Genomic DNA, 26,251 nt, shown 5'->3' on the forward strand with positions numbered 1-26,251 from the left:
TGCTAAAGCCCGTGACAAGCCAGTGAAGAGTATAAACATACCCTATAAAGACTGTATGAAACTTGTACATCACAAACTAAAAGAAAAATGGCAGTCTTCCTGGAATAGTAAAGTGGATAACAAACTACGCCTAGTAAAGTCCATTTTGGGAGAATGGATGTCGTGCTGGCATCAGGAACATTTCATAGAAGCAATACTATGCCGCCTCCGCATTGGACACACACACCTGACACACAATTTTCTGCTGACAAAAAAAGACAAACCTCAATGCGAAAAATGTGGAGAACAACTAACTATAACCACGTCTTATTATCATGCACAGGTCTCGAAACACTAAGAAAAAAATATTTTACCCCATTTTACAAACAACACATTCCTTTTCACCCAAAACTGATTTTAGGCGAAGATGGACTTGTAGATTTGTCTTGTGTTTTCAGTTTTCTAAAAGAAGCGAATTTCTTATACAAACTGTAAAATAAATCAAGTGTGCATCAATAAACAAATTAAAACCTCAAGCTTTCCACATCATTGCATTAGCAGCTTATACGCCATAAAAACCAACACAACCCGTTTCGTAAAAGGAGACTTTCTAAACGAACTCTAGTTAGAACACACGCGTTTTCCCCCTTTGTTTCACACGCAAAAACTAAACTTGCTCTTGGCGCATGATAGCCTTAGTTGCTTTTGCGCCAAAAAAACCTTACACACAACACACAATATTGAATCTGTTAATGCTGCGGATGGGGGACAGTCATCAGTGGAAGACAAACAGGGACTGCTCTTTCACTTAACTATATTTGAGTTTACTATAGTGAGCTTCTATTGCATTTTCATTTTACTTTATCTAAGTTTCATGTTCTCAGCAGATCGGAGGATTAGCAGAAACTTCACACTGGGTACGTTTGATTTTCAGTCCCGGGCAGTCCTGGATTACTTCCCAATACAAGTCCGGTGTTCAGTTTTTCTTGGGCAGCCCAGAAGCTCCGTTCACCAGTACAGCTCTTGGGAAAGTAGCGCTGTGCCATTACCCATGTTGAGTTTGACGCCGTCCGCATTCTGAGTACCTATGTTTTTGCAGACGATATTGTGTATTAAACCATGAAACGAGCTGCGTAGCTGGTTTCTAAGCAGTTCTAAAATGTTTAAATATCGCTTCACTTTCCTGTCTTGAATTTCACTACACACCGACACTTCCCGAGCCTCGAGCATGGATTGTTTGCTCGTGTTTATGCCTTGAATTTCATTACACATTGCGTCCAGAGCTCCGAGCACAGATTGTTTGCTTATGCTGCCGAAAGTTCTTCACTTGTTTTGAAATATTTTCAGCATGCAGACCTGCAAGTGTTGCAAGTGAACATCTGTATGTGGGAGCAGCGAACACTTGTAGTAAATGCTTTTGCAAACGCTTCCGTCTGCTTTCGAGCGCAGTGAGCAACTTTACGAGTAGCAGTGGCAAGCAAACCCTGCCAAATTGAGTCCTATTAAATGCATCACATTCAGGCATGTCATGCTCTATTAGCGAAAAGCATCGATTCAATTGGTTCGTGCCTCCATTATCTATCTTTAGTATTATCATACGTCAGGAGATAAATGTGTACGCAGCATCGCTGCGGAAGAACTGTGTCATGGTGACTGATGGTCGGTGTCGTCTGCTAAAAGCAAATGATTGAGGGAGCTTGCAAGGTTATGTGACCATAACGCTACTTCCTGTCAGGGTGGAAGCCGAGACCTGTCAACAAGTGGTCTGGGACTGGAAAATCAAATGTATGCACTGATGAGGCAACAACATGGAAATATTGATGACTGTCTCTATCTTATTCGTGTTAGAAATAAGTGTAACAACAAGCTACATTACACATGTGCACACTTTAACACTCACCAGTGATCACTTGCTAAATTCTTAAATTTTTGAGGGGCGTTGAAGGAAAATACTAGTGAGTCAGTTTAGACTGACATGTTAGTGCCACATAATAGTGTCTCCTTTCTTGTGTATCTCATAACATGCCCCAAATTTTTCCTACATTTCTTTGGTATAGCTGATATGTTATTTATACAAAAAAAAAACGTTTTTATGACCCAGAAAATTGTATAATAGCAAATACCTATGCTGTCATGACGTGGATTTCTGCAGACGCCATGAGTGACATAAATATGAGCGCTCTCAAGGAATGCTATTTTGCCATTTTTTACATCACCAGACGCAAATACAATTAACAAGAAGCATTGGTGTTGTGTAGACTTCTCAGTAGTACGCATTACACGGCCAGCAGCAGTCATCACCATTGCTTGTGGATAATAAATTGGGCTATTGGATAATATATAGGATAATAAGTTAGGATAATAAATTAGGCTATAGATTATTTTAAAAATTAGTTATCGTGAACAGTCAATGAACATACTTCTGGATAACCCAATTAAATATTAAGTGTTTATTTTCTTACTTTTATTTACAAGACTGCCAGCCTCAGTCTTGGGCATTTAGCAGGAGTGTCTTAGAGTTCCTGTAACATATCCTCTGGGAGTGCAGCCACTCTATTCAAGGATGCAGAAGCATGGGAGACTGCGCTTCATAGTGAAGACCCTGTGACACAGGCCAACATTGTCCGTCTGGCAGCCGAAGCGGCAAGCCGCTTCGTTTACTAACCTCTGCCCCTTAGGGTGACATCGGGCTCCCTGGACACCTGCGAATGGTACCGGAACTGTTTATTTTCTTACTTTTATTTACAAGACTGCCAGCCTCAGTCTTGGGCATTTAGCAGGAGTGTCTTAGAGTTCCTGTAACATATCCTTTGGGAGTGCAGCCACTCTATTCAAGGATGCAGAAGCATGGGAGACTGCGCTTCATAGTGAAGACCCTGTGACACAACAGGCCAACATTGTCCGTCTGGCAGCAGAAGCGGCAAGCCGCTTTGTTTACTAACCTCTGCCCCTTAGGGTGACATCGGGCTCCCTGGACACCTGCGAATGGTACCGGAACTCCGGTGTCACCCCTTCCGGACAATAAAAGTTTTCACCACCACCACCATTAGCAGGAGTGGGCAGAACAAAACACGGGAACAAAATGAACAGCAGGAAGAGCATTACATAAATTTAACAAAAAGAAAATGCAGTGGTACAACGACCACAAGGAATAAGTTTTCTCAGGACGGATGCGGAAGAAGTTACCAGCCCAACACAATCAAACATCTCTTGATCTGCTAAACATTCTTTCTTGGTGACGGAATAGTTAGCTTCAGCCTTTGTTCGGGTCCGGCTGGCGTAAGGGACAACATACTTGTCAAGGCCAGATTTTTACCGAGCGAGTACTGCACAGAGGCTGACGCCGCTGGCATCAGTGTGGATTTCCGTAGGAGAAGAAGGATCAAAATGACGCAGGATTGGCGGAGTCGTCAGAAGGCAGTGGAGTGTCGTGAAGACTTCATCACAATGTTGTGACCGGGCTGAAAGGTCGTGGCTGGACATAAGCTTGGCCAGAGGTTTGATAGTGGTGAATGAAGCTGCGGAAGTAGGAGCAAAGGCCGACGAAGCTGCAGAGTTCTTTCACCGTAGTGGGCTTGGGAAATTCTGTCATAGCGTGCAACTTTGCCGGATTCGGAAAAATGCCATTCTTGGAGATGATCTGAGAACGGTGAGCTGTCAAGCTCTGAAGCGTCACTTCTTTAAATTTAGTTGGAGGCCAGTGGTGGTCAGGCATCGCAGAACAGTCTCAAGGCACTTGAGGTGAGATGAAAAATCCAGGGAAAAGATGACAAAGTCGTCCAAGTAATAAAGGCATGTGTGCCATTTGAGCCCTTTGAGTAGGTTGTCTATCATGCGCTCGATTGTGGTGGGGGCATTGCACAGGCTGAATGGCAGGACATTAAATTCATAGAGCCCATCCGTTATGATGAAAGCGGTATTTGTGTGATCGGACTCTGCTATCGGCACTTGCCAGTGACCGGAACGCAGGCCTGATGAAGAAAAGAACTCTGCTCACTGCAGGTAGTCAAGGGTGTCGTCAATACGAGGGAGAGGGTAAGCGTCCTTGCATGTGATCTTATTCAGTCGGCGGTATTCTATGCAGAATCGGATGGAACCGTCTTTTTCTTTACCAGGACAACCAGAGACGCCCAAGAGCTGTACGACAGCTGGGTCATGTTGCACTGGAGCATGACGGTCACCTGTTTGTCAGTGATGTGGTGCTCAGCGGCTGAGACACTGTACAGATGCTGGCACAAAGGGGCATGTGTGCTGGTATCAGTATGGTGGGTAACAGTAGTTGTGTGGCTCAAAAAATGCTGCTGGGGTCGCTGGAGTTCGTATAGGAGTGAGGCCGGGCTGTAGACGGGCGACAGGTGAGGGCCGTGGCTGCACCAAAACATCAGCGTACATGAGAGGAGCCACAACAAGGGTCTGCTGAGGAGCAGGTGGCAGAACCTCGGCGATCTGCTTCTGTATGACACGCTGGATGGTAGGAGTGAGCGGCGCCGCAGGTGCTGGCGAGCAGGTAGACAAGGAAAGCTGGCGTGCGACTTCCTCGTTAACAAACTGCTGAATGGGCTCAAGAGTGGCCTCCTGAAGGCCAGCACGTCATTGTTTGCGGCTCATCCAAGCTTTGGCAAGATCTGGTGACATCAGACACAGTCTGTCAGTTTTTGGCGACAAGCATCTGGAAGGCATCATCGTCAATGCCTTTCATAGTGGTCTTGATCTTATTGACCTCACTCATAATAGGGTTTATGCGCTTGCAGAGGTCAATGACATCCTTTATGTAGCTGGTGAAGTTTTCGCCGGTTTGTTGTGCCAGACTTCGCAAGCATTGCTCGGCGCGAAGGTTACGGACAGCGGGATGGCCAAAAACTTTGGTCAGGCTGGTCTCAAGAGCTGTCCAGCTAGAGATGTCAGCCTCGTGATTGTGAAACCACAGATTGGCAACGTCACTCAAATAAAATATGTTTGTGAGCTTCGCAGTGTTGTCCCACTTGTTGTATGCACTTATGCGTTCACAGGATGGCAACAAGTCTTCCATATCCATGTAGGTTGGGTAGCGGTCTTGGGCATCGTGGAAGTGGTAGGAAATGCTCGGCTGCGGAGCTCCAAAGTAAGGGGATCGCTGTCACCTCTATCACTTGTAATAAAAGACCTTTCACAGGATGCTATGCTGTGAACAATGAGCAGAATGTCCTGCTATCAGGCGTAGCTTGTTCAAACACATGCATGAGCATTGGAGTGAGAGTTGTGCAGTTGTCGTCTTCCTTGAGCATCGGGCACTGAAGGTTCCTGTCCTACAGGAACATATATCCTGTCCTACAGGATATGTGTTCGTTCCATCTGAGGTCAGATGTAATTACAAGACTCAAGTATTTGTTGCTGCTGACCATAGATAGATTATTATCACTGATGCTGTAAGAAATTTTAAAGGTGTCATTTTCGTGTGATTGACATAGCAACAGTTTTCTTTGCATTTATTGTCATTTGCCATGTGGTGCACCACACTTCTACCTTGGCCAACGAGGAATTCAAACTAACATGGTCATTTAAGCTTTTGATTTCTGGTTATAATATGTAGTAATCTGCAAATAATCTTAGTTTTCATGTTCACTTCTTTTATTATATCATAGATTAATATTAGAAAGAAAAGGGGTCCAAGGACAGACCCCTGTGGAATGTCCGACTGAACAGGTGCCGAGCCAGAATGCCGCCATCAATAACACGCTCTGTCGCTGTAATGACAAATATGCAGACATCTATGCAAGCAGCAAATAATTTATAAGCACTTCCTGTAGCTTTAGTAGTAGTTTAAAGTGAGGCACACAGTCAAATGTCTTTTTAATATCAATGAATATCATGTCAATTTGACCCTGTCTGTCTAGGATTCCTGCGAATTTGTGAATAGTTTTGAGAAGCTGTGTTGTAGATAATACCTTCCAAAACCCATGCTGCCTGTGGTTTATTAAGTTGTTGTCATGCCAAAAGACCGGATTATGTATGAATATGATATGCGCAAGAGTTTTCACACGTGGGCACCAACGAAATAGATCTGTCTGAAGTAAAAAGTGAACGGTTTTCTGTTTCGGGTATTGGGGTCATCTGTGTACTTGTAGCCATTCGGAACTGCTTCAGATTACAAAGACTTATTAAATAGAATATGTAACATGTTATAGAAAGCAGGAAGATTCGGTGAGAAATGCCACTCCTACGTAATGTCAGCTAATTGGCTACATATGTTCTCCAGGGGTTGATCACATCGGCCTTTTGTACAGAGTTGTTGCGCTGTCTGTACAAGCAAGAGCACAACTTGTGGGAAAGAGAAAAGATACAGTAGAAAGATGATTTAACATCAGTAAAATGTATCGTGCAAACAAGCTTTAGATGTGTGTACACAGCTGTGTCTAAACGAGTACCAAAGAGCTATCGTTGGCATCACCTTATTCCTGCGGAAAATTGCTGCGCATGCAGTAAATGCTTAATGGTGCACTATTTTCATCAGGCATTAATTTAGCAAGTGTGCGAGTTATTCAATAAACAAAGAGCAGATGTTTAAATCAACAGCCAAAGAGTAGAAGCAGTTGTGTGACTGTAGGTGAAGCAAAGTGGTGGCAACCTGCTACTGGTCAGTGCAAGCTGTGTTCGCGTTTTGAAGGCTTTTGAAAATCTGGATCATCTCCTTAGTGGCCATTTAACTCAAATGTCATCTGAACTAAATGCTTTTGAGAAACTTGGTGTAGCAGCACATGTTTGGCTTTTGAGTTGAATAACATTTGGTTTGATGGCATTCAAACAGCCCATGTAGCAAGAGGATTGCTTGAGTGACTTGTGTGCTTTTGTTTTAAAGAACTATAGGCACAAAATTACAGAGCTCAGAAACGAATCTGAGGGCCTTCCTGGTTATACAGAGATGCCCCACAGGCATCAGTAACACTGTCCTTGGCCGAGCAGATATCTTAATCTGTTTTTAAATACAAACTGCGGAGAAACCTGTCTGTTTCCACTGACGACATCTTTATGATGCGCTGTTCAAGTCTTGCAATCAACATGACGGCATTCAGATAACTATGATGCGCTTCATCGAGGAGTGGTTACGTACCGTGATATTCATGCTCACGATTTTGTGCCGCCGGTTGCAAATCCAGTGCTATGCCTCGACTGGTGTGCCATCACATCGGTTTTACAGAGAAGCGGTCAAAGAAGTCCACTGTGTGGTGGATTTTTGCCCCAGTAAAACGGGCTACAGTATTGTCCTTCACAGCTTTCCCTTTGAGGAAACTCAATGAACGCCATGAATCAATTTTATACATGCCACAGGATGTGCACGCGTTGCACCCTTAAAAAGAACAGCAAAGGTTGCTCACTTTATTTCTCTTCTGACTGATACAACTTGAACCTGATGTTTATGGCAGAGTTTGGTTTGTCAGTAAAGCAGACACGCTTGAAACCTGGTGCCGTGCCGTGCCGAGCATCTTACACAATGCCAGCGTTCAGCCATGAGGTCATCCGACATCACTATTGAGACCACCCTTCGATCATCGAATGCCGCCTTAAGGCCGATGCCGTGGTCTGGACTCATGCACTGAGTCATCGGCATCAAACCGTGAGCGTGAATTACGAACGCTTGTAGCTTTTTATCACTATAGTGCCGTGTGTACAATTAGACTGGGCTTTGGTGTTAGCGTTTTTAAATTAGGTTTTTGTTAGTGTCTGTGTGGTGTAGGGTGAATGAGTGTTATGTGAGTACAGCTGGCGTCTGGTCCATTCTTCCTTCCCGAGTGTTCTGAGATCCGTGACAATACATTATATTTGCTGCTGCACACTATATAGTGGTAGTCGCACATTTGGACACACTTGGAAGATGAAGCAGCCTTTGTTGCCGTTATTACTTCTCGGACCTTAACTAGTATGTATACATTCAAACGGTCGTGATTGTCAGATGTTACTTACCAGTCGTCATCGCCAGCCCGCAAGTCCTCCATGCTTTCATTGCTACTGCTTGGTTCCTCGCCGTCTAAATTGCTGCTGCTGCTTGCCAGCGGATTAAAAGCGAAGTGGTTAGCAGGGTTGATCATGTTGCCATAATCATGGGCAGCAAAGCCTTCCCTATTGCTGTCAGACGATGACGACGACAACATTTCTGCAGCACCAGCACGCACGTGCTTCCCCAAGCCAACGGAAAATACAACCCTATGCATCACTGGATGTCCACGTGATTGCAACCTTGCCATTAGGGGGCGCTCGTTCGATGCTCAGACTTTAACATGCCGTCACATCATGCTTGCGTTCTTCGAGATTAATACCGAAAGTGCCTTGTAATTAATTATGTTGTTTTTGAGCTTGTCACATCGTATTTACACTGTCCTGGACACTAGGCTCCAATTAAAGTGGAAAGCTCGAAACACAAAATTGACTTGTCTATAGTCCTTTAAATAAAATAGACTATTTCTGACCTTTTACCACCTCTCACCCTCCAGTGAAAAAAATTTTTCTTGGGAATAGAGCCATGCCTGCAGCTGAAATAGAAAGTGGCTCTGGTATTCACAGACAGGCTTTCAAATGTGGCCACAAGAAGGCCTACATGTGATATTCATAAAGGCCCTATACTTTGTGTTTATTAGTAACCAGTTTCTGTGAAGTTGCACTAGTTTAAAACAAGGTGCTTTTTGCAATGCTGGATTCCAGACTTTTTTACCGGGGGATCTACGTGCTCCATGTTCCTGGCAAGTACTTTGATGCTTTCATAAACTTTTGTCCGTTACTTGTTATTTCAGGGCCCCTTCTCACTTGTGTGTTACTTATGAGAGCACTGGATGGATCTAGATTTAGGATGGATATCAAGAAGTTTCTGGCAAAACTGACAGCTGTTGACCCAATGAGACGGAACTACTACAGCGACCTCAGTAAGTTCCTTCAGTGGGGTTGCTAGCAGAATAAGGTTGCAACTTGTTCATAAAGTGTACACTCATGGAAACTTTTGCTGCTTTTACGTACGGTCATTACATAGTGAAGGAATCTTTGTCCAGTGTTCCTTTTCTTTAAAGTCTGCCCACCTTTGCAAAATTCAGCTTTTATCATGAGCTTCACAGTGATAATTTGTGTTATTTTGAATTTGAATTGCACCCTAGTTAACTTAATTAAAATATGGAATTTATTTTTGTCACATAATCGTGAAAGTTAGTATTCTTAACTTGAGGAAACTAAAACATTCAGCTAGAGGTTCAACAGAAACTGAAAATTTTGCACACTTTTCTTCATTACTGTCATTGCAACTGTATTTGTTATTGCTATTTGTTGCAAGATTAGCATGCAAGTGGCAGCAATATTACTTTGCTTATGTGGACAAATAACTGGGGGTTCACTTCAAATGTGTATACATCACTACACACAGTAGTAGTAAACCCAGCATTTTCTGTTGATTTTACTAATTTTTTGCCAATTTGTTGTTATAGACGACTCGCTTAACGCAGTTTTGCTTGGAAACCAGTATCCATAATGTGACTAGCTAGAAGGTGACAAATTGTGCAGTGAAATGAGTAGGAGGGCTCACACCAGGCCATTAGCTCTTAAATTGTATCATCGCCACCTGTCATCACGCTCTATTCTTTGGCTTCCCATTAACAGGGCATCACTGTACATAAGGGGTCTGTATGCAGTTTGTGCCCTTATCATTACTTTTTTTATTATTGATTTTTGTTCCCTGCAGGCTTTGATTCAGCTCTTGTTACATAGGTAATTCTGCTGGGGAGAGGAGCTGAAGGCTGGATTATGTGAACAGAATCGACATTGCTAACATGTGCACATGTGCCAGCCAGCTGAGCCCTTTTTTTTTTTTTTTCGCTTTTATTTGCACACATACCGAGCAGCAAAAACATTAAATGAAATGTAAAAGCAATGTCAGTATAGGTAAGAAGCAGCCACAAACACATGAGAGCTGCGGCATTGTTGATAGCCCGACTGCAACTGCTTGGTGGCTATGGCGCTCCTTTGCTGAACCCAAGGACACAGGATCAGATCGTGGCTGTGGCAGCTGCTTTTCAATGGAGGCGGAAAGCAAGAAGCCTATTTCAGCATAGGGAGTCAAAATTTCCAGAGTCCGCCACTGTGTGTCCTTGGGAGCTTTTGCCATATGGGATTTCAAATCAAGCCAAACCATTACTGTTGACAGTAGTAGTTGTCATAGTGGCAGCTTTCATCCTCAAATTAAACTTCGAGGGAAGTATCATGGCTGTTAGAAAGTTATCAATGGACCCCAGTATTGGCAACACTGTAAACAAAAACAAATTTGCCAGTTTTTCTTTTCACTGACAGTAGATCAGAAGCATGAAGCATTTCCTCACTGGGACATACTTAAACATATCATATGGTAAAGGTAATGTGGTGCTTACATTTGCTCACTTGTGTGCTATAGATGCTTGGCTAGTCATTATATTTTCCATTTCATAGCCTTTACCTTTGCTCTTGCTATCCAAAATGAATTTGTGAATGCAACTTAGTTATGTCACATCTTGTGTACACTTTTTCTGTAGATTCCAAGTTTGCTGCTGAAAGTGTAATTGAACAGCTAAATGAAAATGACACAGCTGCAGACTTTTCTGGCTTGAGTCTCACCAGCATATGCCATACAAATCACCTAGCCCTTTTGCATGAAATTGACATCAGCAAAAACCAGATCAAATCGCTGCAGCCATTGGGGTGCCTTCTGAGCATTCGCAAGATTGTATTGGATGACAACTGTGTAGAGAGATGTGATGGTCTTGGATCGCTATTGATGCTCACCTGTCTCTCTCTTCGAAACAACAGTATCCTTTTATATCTGTGTTTGCATCTTTGCTGCTGGACGTGTAAACATGCTTTGACTAATTTTTCTTGTGGCATATGGTAGAGCAAGGAAGCCTGAGTGTTTTGTTGCAAAATGCTGTGATTTTCTTGGCTCTAACTAAACTTATTTCTAATATAATATTTTTTTATATGAGGCTTCTGGCATTCTTGCAGCTGCATACAGTGCAGTATAGTCTTGGAAGTTCCAAAAGAAACTGCTCTAAAGGACATGGGACATGTGCTCACCCTCTGCCTTCTTCATTTTTCTCATATCGTCTAGTGCTGTTTCTTTCTAGAATGATGCATAGCCAGCTAACCGTGGGCTTCAGCTGTCTATAGTCGTGTAAGGTTGCTGTTGCATCTCTATGGATCCATAAATTTTTGTACCTGTACTGTTGCCCAAGAAAAACAAACTGTGAGCTGAATTCATTATGATTATAAACAGCGCGAACACGAAGACAAAGGACAAGATACAAGAAAGTCACAGTACAAGCGCTGTACTGTGGCTTTCTTGTATCTTGTCCTTTGTCTTCGTGTTCGCGCTGTTTATAATCATAATGAATAAGTACCAACCCACCCAACAAAGTATTTTTGTGAGCAGAAACTTGCTTTTTACAGGCAAGAGCATGAACAAACTACTGATGAACCTGTTATGACGAAGTTGTAGGGGCCTTCCTATTTTTTCGTTTTAGCCACTGCTTTGCCATAGGTTTATTGCGATCTTGGCTGCAACTGCCGCATGCCAACAGGTTTGCCTACCAACCACTCTGCAAACTGAGGGTAACAAAGCTAGCATTTAATGTGTCAGTGATGCATTTTGGCTTTGTTATGGCCAGTTTGTAATGGCTTATACATCCAGAAAGGCTGCTTCATCTAATGCCATTTAAAACGGGTGCTCATGACAGATTTTCTGCCATATTTCTGCTTTGCCTAGAAGATGGGTCTAGACATTTTTAGACATTTTTTTTGTCCACATTGCCTGTATTAGCCTTTTCAGCACACCTTTTTTTTTTTATGGCCAACATAAACTTTAATGCCTAGAGAGCAGTTCTTAGAAGAATAATGCTGTAGACATTAAAAAGAGACTTGGAGTGGATTTCTACGAATCTGATAGCTTCATTTAAGGGTAGTACCATCAAAAATATTTGCGCAAAGTAGCTTGCTTCAGGTTGGCATGCCACAGCTTCACCAAGCAGTCATTATTTCTGGTTAGTCTGCACATGGGGCTCTAAGCAGGCCTCTTGCCTGTGAGTACATCTACTGCCAGGCTTGCCTTGTTAGTTGACACTGTGGAGCTGTGATTGTCATGGTCAATCTCCTCTTCACTCATTACTGGTGGCTCCCTCAAGGGGCAGCTGACAAGTCATGAGAACGCATGTTCACTTTTATAAAGAGGCTGCTGAGCCTCTTCCATGCCAGTCATGGATCAAGAGCCAAGCACGTCAGATCTGGACATCAGTGTTGCCAACTAATGGCGGAATCAGATCACCCAGGGGGTATAGCTTGGTGAGGGAAGGAATTGGCAAAGCAGTGGCAGTGAAAGCAAGACATCAGAAGCATGGAAACTCCAGAACAAGAATAAGCACAACTTGCAGCTAACCAGGAACGGACCTGTGAACGAACACGCATGAAGCGCACTAGTGAACCTTTTTTGGCTGTGGCACCTCCCTTCAAAAACACACTTCACTCTTGCCACTACAAAGCCTTCTAGGACGCTGTAGTGTGTGATGTCCTTGAATTGGATTGAATTCAAAGTATCGATATTACTTAAGGCAGTGTCACTGTCAATACAGGATATGCTCAGTTTTAGTTCTATTTAACCACGTTTCACGTAAATTAAATTTTCTAGCACGACTAAGCATTGACTGCATAAAAAGCAATTACTGTTTTGAAATAACTTCATTTAAGATGTTTTTTTTTTTATGTGGCTTTCACTTGGCATGCATATAATGTATTTGAAATTTTGAGCCCCATTTTCTTGGCACTGATGCCGATATGGGTTGTGGTAAAAGCAAATGCATAGCAGCAACTCCTTTGTGAGTATCTGTTTTGGTTGGTTTTCTAGCATGACACACAAGCTGATAAAAATGGTGCCATAACACAGCTTATTGCATGGCAGTATACTCCTTTTTAAAAAGTTCCTTGCAGCAGTACCAAAATTGTGATGCGTTTATTGTAGGAGTGCACAAATATTAAAGTTTTTAAATAAGAATTGAGTTGTACAAATATGTTAAAAAAACGTCTTCGAATTTTGATCAGTTAAAAAATTAAAAATTAAAAAATAGAAAATACTGTTCATCTCATTTATTTCAGAATTTACATAGTATTTGTGAATAAAATTAATCCGGAATTGCATAGAAGTGCATACTCTGCCCAAAAATCCAGTATAAATTTTGTATAGGATTCCGTATGCCAGTTTTTTGTTTGAGAAGGACCTGCATGATACTGGGTAGACCTGTCATGTCACTGCTGAATACAGTAAACTCATTAATTCGGCCTTCAAAGGATGAGAAAAAGTATCGAGAGCCTCACAGTTCCGAAGATGATTTGAAACTGATACTAGAATTTCGCTATCAATGCGCAACACAACCTGCCAAAATCTGCTGCTAGTGAAGGGCCACCTATCCGGACCATGCTTTGAACTACGTAAACTACTCTGGCAGATTTCTGAAGCTAGCAAAGTCTGCTACTGTAAGTACTTGCAAAAGGGGCTTGCAGTAGGAAGGCCCTTTTGCAAGGATCTCCCATACATTAAAACTTTGAATGTGGCACCTCCCCCACCCTGTTGGCACAAATAAAATATATCCTGATTTTTTAGTTTGCCAGGTTGGCAGGTATTGAATGGCAGTTCAATCAAACAAGCTAAACATGTTGCCAAACAGTCGCACTGTGTGAACATGCGGCAAAAGCAAGGACTGCACGTGCCAGCTGAGAGGCGTAGTAGGCAGTTTGCATTAAGAGGGCAGAGTATGCCATTGCCATTTGTAATTGTGTGCAGCAGGTCATGCACACCACATTGTGTACAAAGCAGGGAAAAGTGTCGTGTCAAGCAGAGATAAATCTGGCATCAAATCGTGTAGTTCCAAAGCTGGTGAATTGTCTAGAAAAATACATTGCTTGAATCCCGCTTGAGATGGGCAAAGTTTTGCGAATGTTTGTGTGGCGAATTCAGTCTGCCACATCAGATGGTCAGAAAAATGTTGCACACTGTTAGAAATCTATCAACTTTGCACAAAATGGCTAGCAAAGTTTATTTGCATACATTAGATTCTTTTCTGGGAAAAATTTGCTTCATAAAATGAGGTACTAGATATGGAGTCTTCTATGGTAGCTCCTTAGGGAAATAGCTATTCCTTTGTTACATTCATTGTTTCGTTATGAACTGAATTATTATTTTTCTGCTTTCTTTTTTTTTTTGCTCTTTGCATCAGCTGGATACTAATTACATTGGGACTTGGTGCACAGAGCTTGGCATTTTGCCTGGCATTCACAACTGCTAAAAAAGAGCTGCATGTCATCGGATGAGTCTCAATAGTGTGAAGTGTTGCTTTTCTGTAGAAAATACTTCTGCCATTCCTGCATCGTGTCATTGCACTGCGGCTCATTCACATTTAGGTACAAAACTTTTATCTAATCCTTGTTTGTGTACTGTGATATTATTGCACTAATGTCATTTTTTGGTTGGAAATGAATACTACTAATCACATTATGTCTTGAGAAAGCTGTGGGTGTTCATATAGCTTATTATTGATTCAGCAGTGCTATGTTGAATGAAGATTCCTTGACAGAAACCCCAGAAATTGAAGACAAAGACTGCTTGTTTGTTTTGAAGACATGCCCATCACTGACTGAGCTGAACCTAGATGAAAACCCAGTTTCAGCATCCAAGGATTATGTTCATAGTTTTTTGCCTCAGGTTAAACTTCTAGATGGCTTACCTCTGTGAAGCTGACAGTGATTCAGCAGTATGCAGTGAAAGGAAGTGACCCAAAGTTAATGGGGCCAAGTTTCTTGTGGTGCATTTTCTGTGTTTATGGTATGTCTCATTGAGGTTATTTGCTACTGCCTTGGCAAGGAGCATTTAGTACAGACAACTTATGACCATTTCTTAAATGGAGGAGGGTGCTACAGCTTTACATGTATAATACAGACATAGCGTGCCTATTTTCTGCTGATATATGATTGGTGTGTGATTTACGTGCATGCTGTATAAACTACATAAAACTGACTTCATCCAGTGCTGGAGTTTCATCTTGAATGTGGTGAGCACTCAAGCGATATGATAGACACTTCAGGGAAAACTACGCCATTAGGTGCGGTGTGCACTTTTGCATGTAGGAGGATTGCAACTGCTTTTTTTTTGCACATGTTTATGGGATGGGTGTTTTCTGATATGCATATGATAATGCTATGCACCATATTTCTACAGGCTGTACTGCACATGGCATGGTACTTGCAAACTTTCAAAACTACATTTGCAAATATTTTTTCCGTCTTCCCCCTATGACACTCATTTTGGGGAAAGGCCAAGGAAATACATTTGAAAATATTTTATTGTCAGTCAGTAGCAAAATTTCTTTAAGTTACTTGCATTGTGAGGTCAATTCTACAAAGGAATTATAAATAAATTAATATTTTTTGGTGTTCCAGATTTGAAATTTTTGGTGTAAAAGTGGTATGTTTTTTATTTCTGGTCCCATACTAATTCTGTGCTTTCATCAAAATGTTTGGGTCTGATAGAAATAAAATTCACCAGAGTTTTACTCAAGCAAAGTTGCCACTTTAATTTGTTGACCAGTTGATTTGTTGATCTTCTTGCCATCTAGCTGGCCATCCTGGTTAGCTCATTTAGTAGAGCGACTACTCTGCATAGGCAGTGGTCATGGGTTTTAACCCGAGACTAGAGGATGAATTTTTCTTGAACTGCTAAGTTTCTGTGGAAGTGGTACAGCCTTTCTTATTAGCCGGATGGCTGCCCTTGGGTGGACGTTAATAATTACTTCTTTACTTCAAGTTCTTCTGCACCTTTATGGTTCTCCTAAACATTATTCATACTCTTGTGGCGATGTGAATTTCAGCGATGGCTGGGGTGCTCTGAACACTGATGCCAATCAGAGTGCTTGGATAGACATGTAGGATGTCTATGTTTATGCTGTCATGCTCACATAGTACCGTAGCTGGGAATTTGTTTTCTAGAGGGGCCCAAGGTAGTTTCTTGTTTTGGATGTGGAGGGGGAGAGAACCCAACAGTGTGTGCCTGGTGCCACGCATGGGTCAGTTAATTGCATACTCCATCTCAACACTTCCTTGCAACACTATGGAAGCTACAGGCCGACCTGAATCGAAAGACACAAGTCTTAACATGTTCCGCTTGTGTGGATGTGTGGACGTGTAGTGCCATCTAGATCCTACCTAAGCTTCAAGCTACACATACAACTCAAGCTCTTGCCAATGTCCCTGCCATGTATGAGCATGCAAAATTTTATTCTGATGATGCACACTAAGCGAAACGTATATTAAATAGCATTACTGTTACATAGTGCTGTGTACCAGGCTGTGCAGAGGAAAGCGAGTGCTTTCCTTTTTTTAATATTAGTGCTCTTGACCCAACACCCTCAAGAAATTTTGCATGTAGTAGTGAGAGCGCCGCAGCCAGAAATCGAAAAGACGGGTGTTGTATTTAATGAATTTTTTATCGGGCTGACTTGCTCCTCCTAAAGAGCTGAGCGATTTGGTGGCAGCTGTAGCAGCAAGCACGTTTAGCAGTTGTCGAACCATTGAACTACATATCCTCGCTACATTTAGCAGTGCTGAATTTGAAGGAGTAGAGATGCCAAATCTTGATTGTGCATTCTGTCTATGGAATGACATGCCGAACATTACTGAACATGATTAGCCACATGGATGGCATGGAAAAGCAATAAATATTTCATAATTCAGTTTTTTCCCAAGCAGTTTCAGTGTCAGCCACTGAAAGATGGCTGTGAGACGTGATAGATGCACTGAGGTCATATGAATGCAAAAACTGCAATATTTATTGCTAGTTTGGTCACTATAGTTCGCACAAATGCTTACGCAGGCTTGCCTGTAAGTTAAAATCACAAAAGAAATGGATAAATAATGGTTATACCTCAGTTTTCCTTATCACTCGTGTAACGAAAGCAAGTGTATGATGTCACAGCCGTTGCTCAGTGGCGAAAACTAAAACTGTGCAAAAAAAAAATTCAGTTATATATTACTTAGCTAGCGTAGGTGAATTCGGCAAAGCGATTCATGTACATATTGTGTTGTGCACTGTTTCAAGGATAAAAAAACAAAAAATTTTGGTGTGTTTAAATTTGGCAAAAAAACATCTAGATAAATCGGCTACAGGAAGCTAGAATGGTAGAACTATAAGAGAATCTGGAACAATGCAGAAGCAATCATGTTTGGCTGCAATCTTTCGAAGAAAATCTCAGCACATCTTGTGCTACAATAGAAGGAATGAAACTGCATTTCTGCGTCAATAAGTGTGAAAAAACAAAACAGATTTATACATAATTGATTACTTGTAATAAAAAACAAAAGTGTGTGTAAAAGGGTGGCATTGTTAAGATGGCCACTGTCTGCTTCGTCCTGGGCATAAGAGTCACAGTAAGAAACTACATATATGGGTTTGGCAACCTCTATGCAAGTCAGGGGCGAAATTGTGCTTCGATCACATTGCAAAAAATGTCACAAACCTGTCAATCAGTCCCCGCCCCTATTGGTCAGCAGGTACTCCAGTCAGAATCAACCAATTGGAGCGAGTTTGTTGGTTGGTTTGTGACAGCTTTTGTGATGGGATCGGAGCGTTATTCGGTTGCAGAGCTCTATGATATTAACAGTTGCAAAACTTCTGATAGGACCAATGTGTCAAAAAAGGGCAGTTTTGCTTAGTCATAATTCGGCTATTTACAGATAGTGGCGGCACCTGTGCCCATAAAGGAAACTATTGCAAACTTTCAGATTGTCAAAATAAAATTTGTTGAACAGTTGCAGTGGGGAAAATTTTCAGACATAGCCATAAAGATAAGAATGAAAAGAAAAAATTTTTTCAGAAGGCAATGACGGCAGTTGCAGATAGCTTAGACATAACAGCCATGAAGATAAGAAAGAAGAAAAAAATTTTTCAGAAGGCAATGACTGCAGTTGCAGATAGCTTTTATTGACCGCTCCTAGATGGCACCGCAGTTTATAAGCATACGTGGTAGCAATGCAAGAGGTGAAATTTAAATGCAGTCATAGGCAGAAAGTAAGATTATTGGAGTACTTCTGAACGAGTTTAAAAATTGTAGTTGCATAGATGATAGCCGGTTCATTCTTACCCAATGCATAGAAATGGCTAGAGCGGAAAGCAGACCTTTGTGCATAGCCTATAAACAGGGCATACGACAGTGTAAACAGGGACTCCTGTGGAAGGGACTAAAAGATGACTGGATTGGTCATGAGTAAACAGATTTCCTACAGGAAATATACTGGGATAACCAAGTAGAAATTACATGAAAAGGGATAAGGAGTATGAAAATTGTCAAAGTATGTAACGGATTAAGACAAGGTTGTCCTCTATCACTACTGTTCCTACTTTATATGGTCACTATGAGAGGAAGGCTACAAGAAAGTAATCTAGGTTTTAACCTGTTGTATAAATTAGGTGGAAAGGTCATAGCGCAGCGCCTCCCCAGCTTTTTATGCTGTTAGCAGACAGCCAGGAAGACTTGCATATTCTAGTTACTAATTCTTATGGAGACAAAGGGGGCACTCTTGGCTTCAGTTTTAGTGCAGTTAATTTGCACCTATTGATTTTACAAGGCCATGAAATACCCAGGTTGACAGGATATAAATTATTCTGGGGCATGGGTAAACTGAGGACTGACATACATAGAAAAGCACAAACAGTGTGTTGTCGCTAAAAGATCCTGGGAAAATTAGGGTATTTTGGGGGTACAACAGGTATGAGATGCTGAGGGGTATTTGGAATGGAATTATGGTGCTAGGGCTTACTCTTGGGAAAGCTGTTTTGTGCCTAAAGACAGTGGTATGGTTGAGATGAGAAATAAAACAGAGTTGACTCACAGTGGAGGAAAAGAAGCATTAAACTATCCAGCAAGTATGCAGGGCTCAAGGACAGAGGGTAAAGAGCATTAAACAACAGGTAGAAAACACAGAAGGTAAAAATGGATGAATTCCATGTAAAAGAAGAGTATAGAAATGTATTGAAATTTAGAAAGGCAGGTCAGGAAGAAATCTTTGATAACTTGAGAGGCAGTGAGCTACTTTTTGAAACTAGATCACGGTACTATTGAACACGTACCTACAAAGGGAAATATGACAATGAACGCTGGAATGAGCTTTTGGCTTCCCCATAATAGCACGCCGCGAAGCAACATTTCTCTGGCATTTGTGCTTTCACAAATGTATGCTTTTCAGATTAGAATGGCCGACAGCCCTGCCTGTAAAAAAAATATGGCTGTGAAAAGACAGGTGAACACCTGTGTGAATGCCCTGCTTTTGTGAGGGAAATACATTAGTTGTGTTATGCGCTATACCGCCTCGATCCTCGCCCTTTAACAGCAAATGAGATCTTTGGCTGCAGCAGTCGTGGCTGCAGCAGTCAGTTGCCCTCAGTCTACAAGGAACGTTTATTACTTGATAGCCACCAGCTTGAGTAGCAAACTGTGGCTGCCCCTCATCCCTTCTCTCTTCCCTCTTTAATTACCTCATCCCTTTTCCTCAGGGCAGCCAACCAGAAATCTCTGGTTAACATCCCTGCCTTCCCTTCTTTTCTCTGTCTAGTGGTCAGGTGAATGAATCTGCAGTGCGAGTTAGCAAAAAGCAGTGGGAAGTTTGGTGGCTGAAAATCAAAGATAGGTTAGAAGGGTAGAAATAAAAATTTAGTAACTGAAATAAAATACTGTATTTATGACATTGAAAATATGAGGGAAAAAAGTATTCTATCCATCCATCCATTCACCCGGAAAGTGCATACTAAAACCAGAGCTCCTTAATATTACCAGTTTCAAAACTTTTCATGGGGCCCATATATTAAAAAATGGGGGTTCTAATTTGTCAAAACTGTATTTGTGGATAGTAAGGATGCCTGTGATCATTAAACTGTAAAAGTTGCAAATTTTGAGATTGCACAACCATCTGGAAAATAAAATTGGGTAAAGAAATGCAGTGGAAAAAATTATTAGGTGCAGCAGCCATAGAGATAAGGGAAAAGAATGCTCTTCTGAAAGCAATAGCTGCAATAGCAAATAGCTTTTATTGGCTGCATGTAGTTGGCACAAACCATATGACCCTAAAATGCCTACTAAAACTTGTCACTTTTTGAAGTAGAGTGAAGACTGGTGGCTGAGAAGCAGAAAGATGTAAGGTTAGAAGGGTAGAAATAAATATTTCATAACTAGTTTAGTTTCCATCAACAAAACGATAAAAGAAAATCACCTATACACTCAAGTATACTGGTGGTTGCTCAGCTGTTTACAGGTCATTATTTTAAACCTTGTGAGAGAAATCAGTGCAGTCTGTGCAAGTGGACTGTAAGGTGAACATTACATGATAATGCTGATTGATTAGGCAATTAATTATAATTAATTGGTTTTAGGAGCCAGCATTTCAACAAAAAAAAAGGCCATCAACATAAAAGCAGAGACCAATTTTTAAATTCTTTTTTAGGCAATGCATATCGAAATATTTGATGTCAAAAATATGAATTTTTTAGCTCATAAAACGCTTCCTGCAATGCACATGTCTAAAATGACCTCACTTTGTCTATTTTATGCCACAGAAGCAGTGAACGTAATTTCTGCAACAATGCGCCACCCAGTGACGCCATTTTAAAAACCACTTTTCCGGGAGCTGTACTAATGGGCAGAGCTTCTGGGCTGCCCCGAGAAAATCGAATATGTGACCTCTGTCGGGAAGTAGTCTGGAACTTAAAATTGAATGGGCCCAGTGCAAACAAGCCTGCCGTCAACATTGACAGCTCAGCGGCAGAAATGTATACGTGCAGAGCAGCGAGAAGGCATTGTCGATATAAATACAAACACACATCAGTATTGAAGCTAAAATTTCTTAATATATCAAAATTAGCTTGTTATTAAACATTTTAGGAAGCCAAATTAAGGTTTTAGTCTTTTAATTTTCTACCAATGAGAACCATCAACAGCCGAGCCGAGGGAAGTTTGAAACTGGATTGTGTACTGGCGTTAAAGCTTGGGGATGGTGGTAAACATAATGGTTACATTATCATGGGCACACTGCAGTAAATTGGTCATGGAGGTTTGGTGATTACGTCCAGAAGTGCGTCCTTAGTGCACATGTAGTGTTTTGAACAAACTTCTGCAAGCACCATTGGGTAGCTTTTTAAAAAGTGTGTCCTAAACATGCGTGACTGAAATTCTAACGTCTCAAGCTTAAAAGGTACTATGCAAGCAAATACCACGAATATATGTGCAAAAAGGCAAGAATGACAATTGCTGCTAACAAGGCCGAACAGGATATCCACTGAGGACATAAATCAAGGACATCCGTAGATAATCTCTTGCGAGTCCAATCAGGGATGAGGCTATATGGTTACAATTTGGATATCTGCAACATGGTGCTTCATTGGGGAGCTGCTGGATGTCATATAGAACAGTACTGTGGACTGGGCTATTGTCAGTGCTGAGGTCTCTCTGGAATCGAATGGTGTCTGGTAATATATCATATCGAAGTCAGTCATTGAGGTTGGCAGCTGGCTTGGTGGCCTATAGCTGGTCCTCCGATGGGACGAGCAGGGCCGCCCTCGTCTTAGCTGGCAGGGTGAGTTCGGGTCATGAAGGTAGCACCTCCACCAGATGTCATGTGGTAGTGACAATGCTGAAGGCAGAAATTGAGAATACTGGTATTGCACTTAAATGAATTCTTAATCTAGATATAAACTGACCAAAGGAAGCTAGAACAGTCTGGAGCAATACAGAAGCAACCTCTCGTGCATCTTGCAATACGACGAATGATGTAACTGCATCTGGGTGTCACTGATCATGAAAAAAAAAATCGTTAATGCTGAAAGCAAAACTATAAGGCCGCATGCCAGGAGTTGCTGGCAGAAACAGAAAAAAAATTACAATGGTTTGCGGCAATGTTCCCTTTGTAAATGCAGATTCCTGCAAGTGTCCCACCACAATGAGAACTTGTACATATTGCCACATGTATTGTGGAACTAGTGTGGCCCCTCGTGGGAAGAGACGGAAGAGCGCTGGTCTTCGGAGGCTGCCGAACGGACTTGTTGTTGTTCTGCTATTTTCACCCGTAACATTTGGTGTAGGTGCTGGATAGATCTATGTTCTTTGTCCCCGACGGAAGCGACCAGCGTAGTAACAATACCGCGCCCACCGGCCTTCGAACAAGCCGCCACCTGCAAGACCTTACATCCGAATGGGCTGCGCACATTAGTCCCCCCCGCTGACATAATGCCCGTCACAACAGCCACTCGAGCTGCTGGCCTACCGGATGCTACAGGCTCGTCGTTCGTCATCCATTAGCCGCGCGTTCCAAGATCCTTCCATGGTGACCATTTAAAGATGTTCAAGGCTGGCTCGACCACTAGATCGTGTCGCCGCCTACGACTGGAACGACCATCATAAATTGCGGAACGTCTACTTCGCTTTTGAGGACTCCGCCAAGACGGGGTTCGAGAATCATGAGTCGACCCTCACGACTTGCCAGGAGTTTCGTAGTCGGCTTCGGCGTGATTTTGGAAGCCCCGAACGGAAAGAAAGGGCTGAAAAAGCTCTCCAGTGTCGAATCCAGAGGCCAAATGAAAACGTCAAGATGTTCGTTGAAGACATGACTCGACTTTTATGGCGTGCTGAACCGAACATGACCGAATACAAAAAGGTGCGTTTTCTAATGCACGGTGTATAAGGAGCAGCTGTTTGCTGGTCTAGCTCGTAGCCCTCCACAATCTTGAATGAATTTGTCCGCGACACCATTTGTCCGCACTCCGGTATGACCGCACGCTTCAACTTTAGCTTGTCACGAGGTAACGACCATGCGCTCCGGGAGCTTGTGCGCCAGATTGTTCAGGAGGAATTGCAACACCTCCACACTGAGCGTCTCCAGTCGCCGCCTCTCGCCTCCATCTCGAACATCATGCGCGATGAAGTATAACAAGCAATGCAGCCCCTCGTACAAACGCCTGCTAATCCTTCGGTTCTATCGTATGCTGATATTATAGGCTCACCTCCGCCTACCACAACCCGCCTTCCTCCAGAGCCTGAACCACCCCAGCAGCGATTCTGGTCTTCTGCACCCTGTGACCAGGTCTGGCAGCCTACACGGAAGGCGGCCTTTTAGCGGACCTCTGACAGGCGCCACCCCCTTGTCATTGTGGAGAGCTAGGCCATGAATATCGAAACTGCTCTTACCGCCAGATGGACCTGTAGGGCTTCATGTCTAATGCACCTCGTCCTCGTTATGGCGAACGACCGCAAGAAATTTAAGCGTACCTCACCGGCCGTCTCTCTTCCTACAGTCCACGTAGCCGATAGTTCCGGTCGCCTTCTCATCGCAGTTTTTCACCGAGCGGTCCTGTGTCCTCCGAGCCCGCCAGACAGAGGTCTCCCAGTCCGCGCCCTTGAAACTAGAAACAGGCGGCCACTGCTATCGCACTTCCGAACATCCTCCATCGACGACTAGTACTACCGCTGCCACCCTGTTCACGTTCATCGACGATACCGAAATCGCTTCCGTCGACCTGCCAGCGTATGCTAACGACCGTGCAGTGAGTGCCGTCGTGGACAAAGGCGCTGATTATTCAGGTATGAGTTTGGCACTGGCCATTGAACTCAAAACAATAATGACGCCATGGCACCGGCCACATATTAGTACGGCAGATGGTCATTCAGTCACACCGGCTGGGAGCTGCACTGCTCGAATAGAAATTCGTGCGGCTACGTTTCCAGCATGCTTTGTTGTTTTGGAAGAGCTCTCCAAGCAACTTATTCTAGGGATTGACTTTCTTCGAGAATATGGAGCAGATATAAATCTCCGTGAGCTGCTAGCTTTTTTTTTTTTAACTGCTCGAGCGCTTCCAACCGAAGATGAACAGTCCGTTATGCACTGAGCATACACGATGATGATGTTCGCCTACCCCCACAAGCCAGCATGTTTGTCACAGTTGGCTGCGACGACAAACATACCGCGCTGGGAATCGCGGATGTAAATGAGTCATTGCTCCTTGGGAGGGAAATCTGTGTCGCTCATGTTGTTGTAAGGCTTCGTACTGGGACGACCCACCTCCTTGTTACAAACTTTAGTTCGGAACACCTGCCTGGACACAGTGTCATCGCTTATTTCGAAGCCATTCACACTCAACCAGCGCCCTGCATGTGTGAAGTTTCAGCAGATGTTCCACATCAGCCGTCTCCTCTCACTGCAAAGCTCAATATTAACGCCAAGTTTTCGCCATCAGAGAAGTCGAGCGTTCGAGCATTCCTTCGCAGACTGTTTCACTCTCTCGTCGAAAATCGGCCAGACGCCACTTGCCAGACACAGATTTATTACCAAAGATACCGAACGACCAGTGAGGCAGCACCCCTACCGAGTGTCTTCAACGGAACGAGGTGCGATTCGCCACAGGTCCAGCAAATGCTAGACGATATTATACAGCCTTTAAGAAGTCCTTGTCATCTTCCGTTGTGTTGGTTCGGAAAGAAGATGGCCCATTAAGTTTCTGTGTCGACTACGGAAAGCTCAACAACATATCGAAGAAAGACGTTTTCCCCCATCCCCGAATCGATGATTCTTTGGATCACCTCGAACCCTAATATCCAGGCTCGGGTCACTGAGTGGACCGAAGAGATCACCGACAGGACGGAACAGGCGGCCATCTGGCGCGACCAACAAACTGAACCCTAACCTCTAAAAGCAGATGAAAATAAGCTTTCCCATCCAATCCATCCATTGGATCGCCTTCGGCATGCATGTTATTTTTCGTCTGTGGATTTGAGAAGCGGTTATAGGCAAATTGAGGTCGACGAGCGCAATGGTGAAAAACCGCCTTTATAACACCAGATGGCTTATATCAATTTAAGGGGCTCCCATTCGGCCTCTGTCAAGCACGTCCACTTTCCAGAGAATGATCGATACTGTACTCTCCTGCCTTAAGTGGCAAACTTGCCTTGCCACCTTTTCAGATCCAATAGCATCCGCCCTGAACCTGACAAAGACGACCGCGGTAGCAGCGTTTCCGACACCACCCTACAAGCACTACAAGCGCTCCGTGCGCCAGTTTTTGGGCCTGTGTGCATACTACCGGCGTTTTGTCGCTAATTTTTTATAGAATAGCGGAACAGTTGGATATTGTTCCTTTTATCTGGGGTTATAAACAACGAGCTGCGTTCGCCGCTCTTCAAAGGCGTCTCCAGTCGTCGCCGATTTTAGGCCACCTCGACGAGAACGTCACCACGGAAGTCCAAACAGATGCGAGAAATGTTGGACTTGACGCCGTACTGGTACAGTGGCAGGATGGCAATGAGCGCGTAATCGCCGATTTCAGCTGTGCACTTTCTCGTTCCGAAAAGAACTATTCGACAACGGAAAAAGAATGCCTCGTGGTGGTGTGGGCGCTCTCTAAATTCAGACCGTACCTGTACCGATGACCGTTCAGGGTTGTCAGCGACCATCATTCCCGGTTGACGAACCTCAAGGACCCTTCTGGACGTCTTGCCCGGTGGAGTTTGCGGCTACAAGAGATCGACGTTACTATGGTATACAAGTCTGACCAAAAGACCACCGACGCAGACTGTCTCTCGCGCGAACCACAGCTGCCACTGGACATGGCTGACGCTGATCTGGACCACCTGACCTTCCTTGGGGTAGTCAAAACATGAACCCTTGCTCAAAGGCAGCTTGAAGTACCGGCTATCACCCCCAGACGAACGGTTTGATGGAGCGTTTAAACAAAACCCTCACCGACTTGATCTATGTACGTAGACGTCAACCACAAAAACTGGTGTGCTATTTTTTTTTACATGAAGTTTGCATATAACACCGCAGTGCAAGAAACTACCGGCTACACACCTTTCCGCCTTCTTCATGGACGGGAAGTGACCAACTTTAGATGCGATGCTCCTCCTGGATGGTACACCCGTCTCCGTGTCCGACGCCGAAGAATTCGCCCTGCTTGCGAAGAAACCCGCCGTCTGGCTAGGCTTCGCATTCGTCAGACACAAAAGGGCCATTTGTTTAACCTACACCAGCTAAACCTGCAGCAAAAATCTATTATAGGTATAGGAGATTTCCTACACTAGTGTAGCGGGTGCAGGTTAAACAAATGACCCTAAAGTTATGATGCCCAGCAATACAACCTCTGTCACCGGGAAGTCGAATATCATCGTGATGACCAGGTCTGTTTATGGTTCCCCATCTGACAGGTCGCTCCGAAAAACTATCG

General features: G+C 43.2%; 1 protein-coding gene across 3 annotated transcripts in view; it reads left to right on the forward strand.

The window, feature by feature from the left end:
* Nucleotides 1-15,021, forward strand: part of LOC146205092 (geranylgeranyl transferase type-2 subunit alpha-like) — an 83,657-nt gene extending 68,636 nt beyond the window's left edge. For all 3 annotated transcript variants that reach the window (XM_084589779.1, XM_084589780.1, XM_084589781.1), the window contains 3 exons: nt 8,742-8,870; nt 10,497-10,769; nt 14,586-15,021. In XM_084589779.1, coding sequence (XP_084445905.1) covers nt 8,742-8,870; nt 10,497-10,769; nt 14,586-14,734 — 551 coding nt within the window. In that variant the 3' untranslated portion in view covers nt 14,735-15,021. The remainder of the gene's footprint in view (nt 1-8,741; nt 8,871-10,496; nt 10,770-14,585) is intronic.
* The last annotated feature ends 11,230 nt before the right edge of the window (nt 15,022-26,251 follow it).

The sequence above is a fragment of the Amblyomma maculatum genome, chromosome 1 (assembly GCF_055883805.1).
Source record: "Amblyomma maculatum isolate TAMU_Amacu chromosome 1, ASM5588380v1, whole genome shotgun sequence".
Lineage (NCBI taxonomy): Eukaryota > Metazoa > Arthropoda > Arachnida > Ixodida > Ixodidae > Amblyomma > Amblyomma maculatum.